The sequence below is a fragment of the Mercenaria mercenaria genome, chromosome 15, assembly GCF_021730395.1.
Source record: "Mercenaria mercenaria strain notata chromosome 15, MADL_Memer_1, whole genome shotgun sequence".
In the NCBI taxonomy this organism is placed as follows: Eukaryota; Metazoa; Mollusca; class Bivalvia; order Venerida; family Veneridae; genus Mercenaria; species Mercenaria mercenaria.
This window is the reverse complement of record NC_069375.1, coordinates 22,954,415-22,968,880: the sequence shown is the minus strand read 5'-3', so window position 1 is coordinate 22,968,880 and position 14,466 is coordinate 22,954,415. Positions and strand designations below refer to the sequence as shown.

General features: G+C 33.7%; 1 protein-coding gene across 1 annotated transcript in view; it reads left to right on the top strand.

The window, feature by feature from the left end:
• LOC128548962 (uncharacterized) overlaps positions 1–14,466 on the top strand; it is a 62,636-nt gene that overhangs the window by 26,244 nt on the left and 21,926 nt on the right. The window contains 6 exon segments of the mRNA XM_053524779.1: positions 3,721–3,831; positions 9,042–9,115; positions 10,265–10,363; positions 11,393–11,515; positions 13,404–13,520; positions 14,038–14,160. Coding sequence (XP_053380754.1) covers positions 3,721–3,831; positions 9,042–9,115; positions 10,265–10,363; positions 11,393–11,515; positions 13,404–13,520; positions 14,038–14,160 — 647 coding nt within the window.

Here is a 14,466-nt window from a genome sequence, read left to right as displayed (position 1 = left end):
GTACTCACTTCATGAGTCTTGAGCATTTTATTTTTATCGTATTGTTTCATTTTCGGAGTACGAGTACGTAAAAATTTGGGTTTGGGTATAGTATATATTTAATTTAATTTTATATGCAATTTTGTCTGTTTGCTACAGTTTATAGTCAGGGTGTTATTTGTATTGGATAATGATATACTAGAGTCCTCCAAAATAAATGGAAAACACCCAGAAAATTATGATTTATTTCTTGTAGGCTAAACATATAGAACATTTACTTCTTTGTTATAATTTTTAACAATCAAAGTGAATGAAATTCAATAAATAACGACTCTCATAAAAATCAAGAGTGCAAAAACCATTCAAAGAAAACTGATGTGCAACAATGGAGCAAAACAAACTAAATCATATTTAAGAAATACGTTTGCAAATATGTACTTTATATAATAGGAAAATGCGCTTTAACGCACAGTAATTTATCCCGACAAAACAAATCTGGAACGCAGCGGCATTCTTCTATGTGACAGTCAATATAGACTTAGCTCAGTAAGAAAACATCTCTCTCTTGGCACTTAGTCGATCCTTTTTATCTCTTTGTGTCATGGATCCGAGCAAAAAGTGCTAAGTGTAAACAGTTATTATTATATTTCGTCCGTCGGCCTTCTTTTTTTTTTGGAGATCCTTCGTCGCTCTTCTATCTGTTCGCATGTCCTCCGCCGCCCTTCTGTCCGTTCATATGTTCTCCTTCGCCGATCAGTCCGTTCGTAGGTCGTCTAACAGCAATTTTACTGTTACACATGGGAAAGATCCTTTGGACGCATAGAACAAAACGAAGGACCAGAGAATATAACAAAACTAAGTCAAGTACGGGTCGTCACACGGCACTTGAAGAATTCTGATCGACACTAAATTTGATAACTGGCCAGATTACTCCGGGTCATAACAGCTGTAATATTTGACTTAGTAAAGATTGTCTTATATCAAATTGTTGACAAATCTGCGTCCAGAATTTTTTAACTTACAAATATTGTAAGTACATGGTTTCAAGATCTCATGTTCAATAGCGGACACGACTTCTCCTATAACACTTGATTATTAGCCATAGAATTAAATAAATTTGCCTCATTTTAAGTTGTTAACTAATAAGAGAATGTATGTAGCTTCAAACTTTCAGACAAGTACGACAATAAGCAATATTGCTTCAGAAACATATAAGTTTTAGGCCATTCATTTAGTCAAACGTGTCTTTCCACGTCGTTAACAAATCAGCAAACGTAATGACACACAATAAACGTCAAAGTAGAAATGGACACGATTGTTCCATTGACACTAGAGTTTGTCTTGATTTAGTCAAATCTTTACTTTTTCATATTGTTAATGCTCTTGAGCAAACACATATATGTCAAAATTGATTATCAAGGTTTTGATTGTTATAAAATATTGTTAGCCTATGCAACGAGTGGGAATTTACAATTTACAGAAAAAATGTTTATAAAACGAAAACATTCTTTGACAACATTTTGCAATCTTAAAGGTACAACACTCTATTTGAAAACATCTGTAGATAAAACATTCTCACTTTTGTTAAAAAATAAAGAACGTAAGCAGAAAACATTGATTTGACTGATAAATTGTCATACACGTAAATCTTACTGAAATATGTCAACTAACTATGGAAGTGGGGGTGACTACCGGAATTTGCTTCCTGTGATTTTTCAGAAAGAATTGGATGATAAGACGAATTTAATATCTGCTTACATTTCATATTTCGACAAAATTCTTTTGTGTATAAGCGAATTCTCAATATTTACAGATGCTGACAATAGTTTTTAGCTCATATGTCACAAAGTGACAAGGTGAGCTTCTGTGATCGCGCAGCGTCCGTCGTCCGTCCGTGCGTCCGTCCGTAAACTTTGCTTGTGACCACTCTAGAGGTCACAGTTTTCACGGGATCTTTATGAAAGTTAATCAGAATGTTCAGGTTAATGATATCTAGGTCAAGTTTAAAACTGGGTCACGTGCGCTCCAAAACTAGGTCAATAGGTCTAAAAATAGAAAAACCTTCAGACCTCTCTAGAGGCCTTTCTTTTCAATGGATCTTCATGAAAGTTAGTCAGAATGTTCACCTTGATAATATCTAGGTCAACTTTAAAACTGGGTCACGTGCCATTAAAAACTAGGTCAGTAGGTAAAATAATAAAAAACATAGTGACCTCTCTAGAGGCCATATTTTTCATGGGATCTATATGAAAGTTGGTCTGAATGTTCACCTTGAAAATATCTAGGTCAGGTTCGAAACGTGGTCAACTGCAGTCAAAAACTAGGTCAGTAGGTCTAAAAATAGAGAAACCTTGTGACCTCTCTAGAGGCCATACTTTTGAACGTCAGAATGTTCATCTTGATGATATCTAGGTCAAGTTCGAAACTGGGTTACATGCCGTCAAAAACTAGGTCAGTAGGTTAAATAATATAAAAACCTTGTGACGTCTGTAGAGGCCATATTTTTCATGTGATCTGTATGAAAGTTGGTCAGAATGTTCATCTTGATGATATCTAGTTTAAATTTGAATCGTGGTTAACTGCGGTTAAAAACTAGGTCAGTAGGTCTAAAAATAGAAAAACCTTCAGACCTCTCTAGAGGCCATACTTATTAATGTATCTTCATGAAAATTGGTCTGAATGTTTATCTTGATGATATCTAGATAAAGTTTGAAACTGGGACACATGCGGTCAAAAACTAGGTCAGTAGGTATAAAAATAGAAAAAACTTGTGACCTCTCTAGAGGCCATATTTTTCAAGAGATCTTCATGAAAATTGGTGAGAATGTTTACCTTGATGATATCTAGGTCAAGTTCAAAACTGGGTCACTTGCCTTTAAAAACTAGGTCATTAGGTATAATAATAGAAAAAACTTGGATCTTTATGAAAATTGGTCAGAATCTTTATCTTGATGATATCTAGGTCAAGTTCAAAACGGGTCACGTGAGCTCAAAAACTAGGTCACTATCAAATAATAGAAAAAACGACGTCATACTCAGTTTAAAACTGGGTCATGTGGGGACAGGTGAGCGATTCAGGACCATCATGGTCCTCTTGTTTTATAACAATCTCGTCCTCGGCATTAAACTTGAAATAGTTATATTGCCATAAATCTAGAAGTGCGGTGGTGCAGGAACCGGATAGAAAAAAGTACATGTAGAAGAACTTATTTTGGCGGGAGTTATGCTCATGTTCTTTTAATATGACATGTGCATCTTAACTTAGGATATCCACCTGAAGTGTGTGTGGCTCAAACAAAATATACTTGACAAACATTTATGAATCACCTGACGTGACACTTCCTAAAAATTCTGGTAATAGTGATACATTTTTTTTGATAATTTCAAGAGTATCAGGAGTCCAAAAAATTAGGCGAAGCAGAGAATACGGTAGTTTAATTTCTGTCAAGTCATTGATAAAATGTATCAAAAATGTTTTTGATAGTGGTAATATCCATGCGAAAAGCTTGATAAGTTTTAATAACTTGTTTTTAAATATTAAAGAAATAATATAATTATTATTATGTTTCTTGTGGCAAGAATAGATAGTATTGCATTATTTTATTTCAAATCAGCAAAATATATGCGCAATAAATTATGTATTAAATCGGTTTGAATAAAAAATGTATAGTTGTTACCGTCATTTTGTAGATAGATATGGACATTGTAACATGGTTTAACTTTACTTAATGTATCTTCTAGGGATGTTTACGCTGGCTATTGCACACAGTCATACCAAGATACCTGCTATACATCGGAGAAATACTATACAAGCTGCGGGTTGTTTGGTTGGGGAAGATGTACAAGGCACAGGTAAATTATAGTATCCGTTTGTCGGTTAAATAGCGGGGTTTATATTATAGTTGTTTTGCTATGTGCTAATGCTTTACTTTTGATATTTAATTAATATTTTACTAACACGTTTAGATGTAATGTAAAATTTAGTATATGCCTGTCAATGTTTGTTGCAAATAATCACACGCATCACCTTTTTTATAGTATGACATTCTTTAGTACGTATTTGAATATTTTTATCTTACAGCGTACATTTTACATCACAACAGTTTACACATCTGTATATGGTGAACTCAACCTTCCATTGTTGGGCATAGTACCAGTATATTACACACATAATTGCATTAAACATTAAAATCAGAAACACGAAACAATACGAATTGTAATACAACAACAGTAAAAATAGAAATACGCAGATTTCACAGAACAATACTTCTCCGCGGTTATAACTAAATGAGCAATTACAATGAAAATAGCTTACCAGATACGTCTAAAGATGTAATCATAAATATTTATGGCGTAAAAAAGGATAGTTTACAAAAAGAACGCAAATACAATAAAACAACTAGAAGGAGGAACTTGAGTTCACTATGAACTGATTGTCCAAATAATAAACAAAAAGTTTTTATGCGTAGAGAAAGCATAGCTGACCAATCAAAACGTATTCTGTCTTACAAAACAAGTTTGGATGTACGGCTGGACACATGACTGGACACGACAAAACAAACACGGTGTACAACACAATACAATGGCTTACATAGTATAGATAGTTCCGATACAGCTGACTACGGAGTACTTATACGATGACTGCAAGAATATGAACATACAAATATAATACAGAACGTTTTGATAAGTTAAAACCTAACGAGTGAAACTAGACTTCGCTACACACTTCCTTAAACGTTTTGAATGTTTCTGGAAGCTAAGATGAAAATAAGCATCAATAAATTGAGTGTAGACTACCCTGTAGTTTAAGTTGAAAATTTGCTATCAATCATAATTTTTTAACTTTGACCCTTAACAAATAAAACTTTCATAGAAAACACTAAGAAGAATATAAACTCGAAATTTGTAGGTTATAAAACACTTATATGTAAGCAACACTACAAAATGAAAAATGAATATTAGATAAAGAATTCTGTTTTGTCAATTGACTGTCGATTAACCAATTCCCTATAGCGTTCTGGTGAACGCCTGTTGCGTCTGGGTCTTGCTAGGAAAATAGGGTTATAGGGTTTCAACTAGAATAAAGACTGAGTTATTAATAAGACATCCTCATAACCGCCTTTGCATTTCTCAAGTTTAAGAAAATCCATGCATACTAATTCAAAAGGCCTGGGAGTTTGGAGGCGCTCAGCAGCTAGGACTTGAGGGGTGTTCCTGCAAATACAAGGTTTACCTAGAAGAATACGATGATTATTATTATGTTTGATCCCAAACCAATAGAATCTCTAGCAATCGCAACCCGTGATAACCAATTTCGTTGTGGATCCCTCGAAGACAATACCGCTGTACGTCAAAGATGAACTTTTTCACCTTCCAAAGATGCAGTTCTCTAAAGGACACTTTTCTTGAAATGAAATTTGTTGAAGTATGAAGCAGTGACTTTAGTTCTTTAGGTAGATCATTCTTCCCCAGGATCACGGACCTGATCTCAGGATGGAGATAATCTTAGCTATGTTAGGGACTTAGGGTCCAATCGATGAGGTTGACACCATCTGTTGGTTTCAACATCTCTTCAGTGGCCATCTGAAGAGTTTAGTCAACAAACAAATATTAAACGGGCGAAACAGATATAGTGACGAATAAACAACATTGACGACTTTAGAAATGCACTCTGGCTTTCGGCTTAGGCCGTCACAGTCAATATTAAGTTTCCAAGACTGTATTTAAGTTGTAAGCTGATAAAGCAGGAAACTATATATGACTAGTGGTATCAAGCTTTGCAGTTGAACAGAGGTCAGCTGGTTGCTGTCAGTAAAAACAGTGAAGGAGTTAGCGTAACGGTAATAATGAATTTTTAATCTCTAGCTTTTATACAGCATAATTCCGATCACCAGGCCCTAGTTCTCGGCTGGCATAAGCTGTTGCTCGTTGGGTGCCATCTTCCTGCTTTTGTAGCAAATCTGCTCACAAACTAGAGCGACAGAATGGACAAAAAAGGGCAGGGAAAAGTCTACAAAGACAATAACAAGAGGGCATGAGGTTCTCCGTGATCAGTTCCAGTCTAAAAGGGACTCGTGTTTCTTCTGAGACTTCTCTCTTGGACTTTTCCATGCCCTTCGAGAAAATGGTAAACATGTTAGGCTATTTGTTTTGAGTAATCTGTGACGAAACGACGGTAGAAGCAGGCGGTGCCAAAAAGGTATGCAATTGAAAAATACTGGTAGAATCTAGACAGTTTGATATAGCTGAGGTTTCTCAGGGTCAATAGAGATACCGTCTTTGGAAATGACATGACCAAAGCAAATAACTAAAGACTGAAAGAGTTCTAACTTAGAACCTTTAAGTTTAAAATAATTTTCTTCTTTCAAACACTGACCAGAGACGATAGATTCGTTTTTAAAAAGTCTGTGAAAAGATCAAAATATTGTCGAGAAAAACAAGACATTTGCGCTATAGCAAATCATAACAGAAGTCACTGGAATGTTGCACCACTATTAACTTAACCGAAAAAGTACGATTCTCTTCATAAAATTTATGATTTCTAACTGAGAAGGCAGTGTTTGACTTCGATTCTTCTTCCATCCCGACCTGCGAGCAATCTGAATGAAAGTCCAGTTTTGAAAAGAATTTGGAACCTTCGAAAGGTCAACCGTGTCGTCTAGGCAGTGTGTATTCATCTTTCCTGGTCATGGAAATAAGTATCTGATAGTCTAAACAAAAACGAAGTAAATCATCTTTCTTGCCTAACAAAACAACATTGGATGAAAAAGGGCTATTGCTCTTTCTAATGTCACTGCTATCAAACATTTCTCGGAGATGCTGGCGTACTTCTTCGTACATTTAGGGAGGAATCTTTAACTCCGTGGACGATTTGGTGTTTCACTTGATCATTACAACCAAGGAAAGATGTGTTTCCAGTTACCTAGAACCTTTGGTACACGAAACAACTGATAGATTCTCAATGTCAATACTCAAACCAAAATCCCCAAATGATCTAGAAGTAGTAGATGGAGGTGTCATGTCAGAGTCAAGATTATCTACTACCGTAAGAGCTGTCAGAAGACATTTTCTTAGTATCAACTTTCTGAACTGAACGACAAAAATAGAAAAAGTGGAAACTGCACAGGTCGCTCAACACGACAAAAACAAAAATGTTGCAGGCTCGGTTATATTGAGCCTGTTTATGGACGGTAGTGGAAATGGATACTACCGTCCACGCCCTCTAGCCCCGGGTTTGAACAAAATTAAACATTTACACCTGATACAAGTACAAAAAAATGTTTATAGACATCCGCAGATGTATTCATACGGCGGTGAACATGAAACCTTCAATGATACACTAGCGTATAATTCCATGAAAAGCGGCGTATATCCCTAGTTAAGATAATGTCTTTGCCTTAAACAAGAGAACAATGGGCAGAAGTAAACAAGCTGGAATTTAGAAAGGGATCTGAGGTTATGGAGCCTGCATATCACAGGAACTGGCAAAAGAACATTTAAAAGCAAACACCATATCCAAGGGGTGATTATACAATACCCAAAGCTGTGAAAGCGGGAATATTGAAAATGTTCAAGCTGAGAAACTAAACAGTACCAATAACACGACATAAAGGTCGTGCTGAACTATCCAAGAAAATCGAAATTTAACAGTCCTGATCGATTGTACGAGGAGACATTTTAATACCTTTTGCAATCACGCTCTTATACATGTACTCGTAGGGTCCAAGTTCAACTGTATGTTCATTGGCACACTTACAGCGACCGTCTAACAAATAAGACAATCAAAAGCCATGCATCTGGCAAAGTATTTTCCATGCGTCTGGCAAAGTATTTGTTACTGCGGCTGCAGCCGACTTCATACGTCTAATAACGTTGGTACCTAAAATAACTGGTCAAGACTTATTACAAGAAGTATCTGGAACAACAAGAATTTGAAATCTAAAAATGGCATTGCAAATAAAGTGTTAAGCTAGCTCAAATGTTGAAAAGAATATCGTTGGAAACCTTCAAATCAACACCAATGTCAGATAGATCAAGTTAACGATGGCTTGTTGAACAATGACTAATAAAAAAAATTTGTATGTTGTATCCATGGAACTACTGTCTATGAGACCGAAAGCGGTAACATTATTAATATCAATATCAGTAGTATTTGAATAACTTATAAGTATGTGTGTGAGACTTCCTGAATATGCAACAAATTATTTTTGACATAATATCAGCAGGATTGGGTCGAGTACAAGATATCAGTACTCCAGTCGAGTATTGAACATGTTTGTACTTACAGAATTACTGGTGAATTCTATAGTAAACAAATATACAAGCATATACTTCGTCATCCCTCAGTTCTACGCGTTTTACTTTTAGATGCTGATAGTTGCTCCATTTCATCTGAAAACGTATCAGCACATCAGTGCAATTTGACAAAAATTACTTTTTCAATTACATCCAGATTTCCACTACATAGGTTTAGCAGTTGCTAGTTATTATCTTTATAATTGTTACTTTTAAATATCTGTTGATATTTGTATTGATTTTTAAGTTTCTGTTTAACAAAACCAAAATGGGATTTCGTATACATTGATCAAATTGAGAGGGGTGGGTTTTTTTGTTCTACACTTGAGAGTTTTAAGTGTTCCAGTTCTTGATACTGGCTTTAAACATGTTCTGTTGAATACTTGAGCTCTTTCAAAAGTAAGGTATTGTGCATTGCACTAATGTTGGGTGGTAACAGGTATGGCTAACTTGTTGGATTAGACAGGTAGTTTCTTAGAAACCCTATGAAATTTCAAAGAATTCCTTCCCATCACCTGCGATACCATAGGGTGTGTCAAAATGTTGGTGTATTGATTATTTTGACATGTTTCAATGAGAAATACTAGGTTACTTAAATTGCCCAAAACCTGTGATTAAAGTGTGATTGTTGTTTTGATAGGTGGTTGAATAAAAATATAAAAGATAATCTAAGCGATCGTTTTATATTTCTTTCTTTTCGTCACTTTTCTCCAAATTTGATACCATAATGGTATAGAAATGAGAATTGATTTTTTGTTTTTAAACAGGACAGTAAGCTACAGCTGTACACGTTATAGACAGGTGTGTTGTTCCGGTTATACTGGAAGTAGCTGTAGTACACGTAAGACTTTAAGTTTCGTATTTACTTTTTGCGTCTTTTAGTTGAGTGCTTTATCTTCAAGCAATAGTAACAAAAACAAAACTTCAAGAAATTAAATCAGTACTATAAACAATTTCTATAACAAAATCTATCGTTTAATGGACTAGTTCTACCATATGAAACATGAAAAGAAAACAATACTTTTCACTGTTTGCTCAAAGTATGTTTGAAGCCCAATGTGAAATTAGAAATATGTTCTTTTAGTACAGACTTTTATATTCGAAAACATAGTAACATACGTAAAGCTTTAAGAAAGGTAAGCGGTACATGTAACAAAGTCTATAGTTAATTGAGCAGTGATGTACAACACGACATCTGTAATAAAACTGCAGTTATTGCTAAGTATAAAGCAAGCTAGTTGTGCTTTTTGTGCCGTTTGTAACTTCTCAAATCTAAATCATTGAAATTATTTCTTTTTTTAATTTTCATTTAATTGTGTAATTTAAATTCATGAGAGGTCTGTAATATAATGCAGTTAAGATGTATTAATTGTCCAGTTTCAAAGTAATTTATCAATAATTAATAAGCAATCTTGTTTTACAGGTTATCCTTTATTATTCTGTTGTTTCTACTCTTGCCTTTGATAACTTGACAATGCTATTTCAAAAGCAATCTGTAATTATGTTGCAGTTTCTAGTCTCAGCTCTGAGAACTTAACACTATTATTTCATTTAATCTGTAATTGTTGTACAGTTTCTACCCTCACCTGTGATAATGATTTGATAATAACATCTCAAAGCAATATGTTGCCATTGTGCAGTTTTAAAAGTAGTCTGTAATTATTATTCAGTTATAATTTCTACCCTCAACTTTAATAACTTTACAATTATATGTTAAACGTAATATGTTATTATTGTGCAGTTCCTACCCTCAGTATAGATAACTTTGAAATAACATTTAAAAACATAATCCTTATTGTGAAATTTCTACCCGCATGTACATGAATCATATATCAGCCTTTTAGTTTGAAGTTTTAATTGTAATGTTGTAACACATTTAAGTATATTTGCAAAACTATATATTGAAGCAAAATTATTATATTAGTTTCTATTATGTGTAGATGCATATACACTGATGCATACCGGTTATGTGCTTTTATATTATACGCAGCTTTGTGCGAAGGACCAAATTCCTGTCTGAATGGTGGCACGTGCCAGTCTCCTAACATGTGCAGTTGTCCTAACGGGTATTCCTCACCAAGATGTAATGGTAATAAGACATACAAGTTTCAAAATATTAAAACATTTCAATTCAACATAAGCTCATTAATTTTCAAGAACTAATCATAGATAGTAGAACTAGTTGATATCTATTTTCCTTCAGACAGTATTACTTTGTTCGTACATGTGATATTTGTTGCAGTGTGTTGCATTTTTAGCTTCACATATTATGGAACGCCTAGAATGTCTTATGTCCAGAATGAATGATATGCCTGGTTTAATGCCGTTCTATTGAGTCCGAGATACAATATTGAGGGTGGAAATCCCAATGTGTCCAGTTATTGAAGTGTTATGTTGTGTGCTGATTATATTTTCCTCAGTCAAGTCAATGTATTGTTGGGTGCTATAATCATTTTGTTCAGTTCTTGAAAGAAACAGGCATGTGGCAACAAAATTATTTTCAGTTAAAAAGATGCATTGTGAGGTGTTACAGTTATTATGTTCAGTTATAATAATATTCTGTTTTGTGTTCAACCATGAAAATAAACATTTTAGTGGTACTATCATTATGTTTAGCTGAGACAGTGTATTATTGAGTAGTAATTTCATTATTTTCAGTTGCAATGATATGCTCTTGGTGTTATACTAATTATGTTCAGTCGTGCGAAAGAACTGTTAAATGGTACTATCATTATGTTGTGTGCTGATTATATTTTCTTCAATCAAGTCAAAGTGTTGCTCGGTTTAAAGGTCGTTATGTTCAGTTTTTAAAATAAACAGGCATGTGGTAACAACATTTTTAAAAATGACTATAGCACCCAACAATATATTGACTGGATTGAAGAAAATATAATCAGCACACAACATAACACTTCAATAACTGGACACATTGTGATTTCCACCCTCAATATTGCATCTCGGACTCAACAGAACGACTTTAAACCAGGCATGTCAGTCATTCTCAACATAAGACAGTCTAGGCGTTCCATTCGTGCTGTGCGTTAAAAACAAAATTGTATTTAGAAATAGAAAGTTAGGAAAAGTCGTCTTAATTATCTCTTTATCTTTTATATTTAAGATATCAATGAATGTGCCAGTAGTTCTCATGGATGCAAACAGACATGTGTAAACACCCACGGCTCTTACTATTGTACGTGCAGAACTGGTTATACACTTAGTTCGGATCTAAAGTCATGTATTGGCAAGTATCACCACATGTATTGGTCTAACCATGTGATAAGTCAACAAATTCTTTGTAACATAGTTAAGCTGGCATTATTTTAGTAGTCCAATACTTACATATATTTTCAAAGAAAAAATTAAATTTAGTTTTGATTTTTTTGTTCAAAATGATAAGAATATTGAACATATTACAGTGACTAAGGATGAAAAGTTTGGCTATGGAAAGCTTATAGGGTGAGCATTTTTATAACACAACCGTTGTCAACTCGTGCAAGTAAATAGTAGACTCTCAAGTAACAAAAATAAAAATTCATGTGGCGTGCTTAAAGTGTGAATATTGGGGCCTCTTCTGTTTCTCCTATTTATAAATGGCATACCACTTACAATAGGAAATACAATGACATCTACTGACCTCTACGCGGATAAAACAACGTTTTATGATATTCAAAAAAGCAACGATTTACTACAGACAAAATTAAACAAGTCATTATATTCTTTAGAAAATTTGTGCAATTAAATACAGATAAAACAAAGGTAATTTTCATTGCCACTACTCAAAGAAAATGTGTTTTACCTGAGTGAAAACTTAAGCTTAACTACAAAGTAAAGATATTAAATTTATTTGGAAAAAGTACAGGCGAAAAAACGTCTTTACATATCTCTTCAAGATAATCTTTAGTGGGACACTCATATTAAACATGTTTGCAGAAAAAGTAGCATCATATTTTTGGCTATTGTATAAAATCTGAGATTTTTAACAGTATCATATAGAACTTTGTTTTATAAAGCATATATTCAACCGCACCTGGATTACTGTGCTATTATTTGGGGGAAAAAACGTCTATAATTAACACAGACTAGAAAAACGAGCCTGTCGCACTATTAAAATACGAATTTCAATATTTTGAGCAAGCTTTGAAATTACTTAAAATTCAAAGATTTGATAAACGTCTTTTTTTTCAGAGGGCGTGTTTTGTGTATAAAGTGTCAACTGCTAATAGAAATTAAAACCTTATATTCATTGCCATGTTTTAAATTTAACTGTACAAAATGGATCGATGGATGAATGGGTTTTAATGCTGACTACATTTCATGTCTTTTGTTTATGCATGTATAATTTCTTTGATTACTTTTAAATATTTTGTTACTATAATAAATAATACTGTTCATTCTAGTCCTAAGAGAGCCCCACGGAAGATTAGCTTAGCCAAATAAAGATGAATAAAGAATTTACTTACTTATTTATTTAGATTGTTGCATATCGCTCATATATGTTTTCTAATATATGTTTTGGGATATCCAAGGCCAAGTCGTTAAGGTAGTTTTCATATGTGTCAATGGGACGTCAAAGAAAAACAACTAAAAGAAAACACATTTCTAAGATATTATTTTAAGCTAGTATTCTTTTTTGGTGTTGGAATAAATTTTATTAGTCCAAATCAATCAATAAAGCGTTTTTATCAGAGCATATCGTAATGTATCTATAAATATTCTTTTCTGTTGATAAACATCATTTTATGTATGTATTACTAATATTAAAAAGAAAACGGTCATTAAACGTGTAATGTTTATTTTCTCAGTTTGCTGATTTTCGAAACTAGGTTGGGTGTGTGTTGATGATGAAATGATGAATGGGGTACAGTATATTTGGAACTCAACTGGACGAAAATTCCTCATATTTTGGAAATAAATGTGTCTTTATATTTTTTTTCCTTAATATTATAAAGTTTTAGTGTTCGTTGGATCTTATACCTTAAACTGTTTTAAGTTTGTTTTTGTCTGCAGTATCAAGGCAAGTGGAGTAAGAGCCTGTGCATCTTATTTGTTTCCATTTATTTCTTTGAGAATAATTTTTCATCTCCTTTTCATAGAAACATTCATATATGACACATTGCTTATATTTGAAGATTTGAACGAATGTAATAATAACAATGGTGGATGTGACCAAACTTGCAACAACAATGTTGGATCATACACGTGTAGCTGTAGAAGTGGGTACAGGTTAGGCGGACGAACATGCTATGGTACAATTTTCAGTCATATTCAATTAAACGTAAATTAATCTACATATATATTTGAAGTAGCTCTTAAAATATGTGAATTAGAAATAACTGCGTTGTAGGGATTATTCTTGTAGTTATATGTTATAACGTTAGTGGAATCATGAGGGTTTTAATTTTGCTCGAGCCCGTTAGGTGGCCCGTGATTCTCCAGATGCTGTGACAGGAAGCAAAAAATATTATAACTAGTTTCTATTTCTAGCGAGAAATCGGAATTAGCATTTAAAAATGAATATGTATATAGATCAGCGTAATAAAATGTTCATGCAATGCCAGGAGATATCAGCTTTATCAGTGACTAGCCATGTTTTCCTTTCAAACGTTTAAATTGTGCATGTTAGGACCGAAGTAAACACTGTATTCAACCGTGTTTAACAATGCTTCAATATTGTGAAATATGAGTAAATTACAAAGAAGTTATCTGCATCTCAGTTTTAATTGTTATCAGTCTGTTGTGATTCTTTTGCAACTTCTATATCAGACATAGATGAATGCAGCCTTGGCACATCAGGATGTGAGCATCAGTGCAGAAACACAGTAGGCTCTTACATATGTTCGTGTAATACAGGTTACATATTAGCTGTTAATGGAAAACAATGTGAAGGTAAGTTACTAATTTATTCGTGTAAAGCCCTCACAATAAAAAATATCAACAATTTATCTTGTCTCGGAACACAAACTATGAAATCTATATTTGGATCATTTGGAAGCATAGAACGCTACTAAGAAAAGAAAATTCTAGCATATAACCAAACCGCTGGAATGAGTCAGGGATACCGAATGTTTATAGAGAAGTTTTTATTAAATATTTAAACATCGTGCAACACACTGTGTCTATACCATTTCTTGTTAACACAAATATATTAATGACATGCCTTTACAATTTAGAAAGTTCTTTTCGCAATGAATC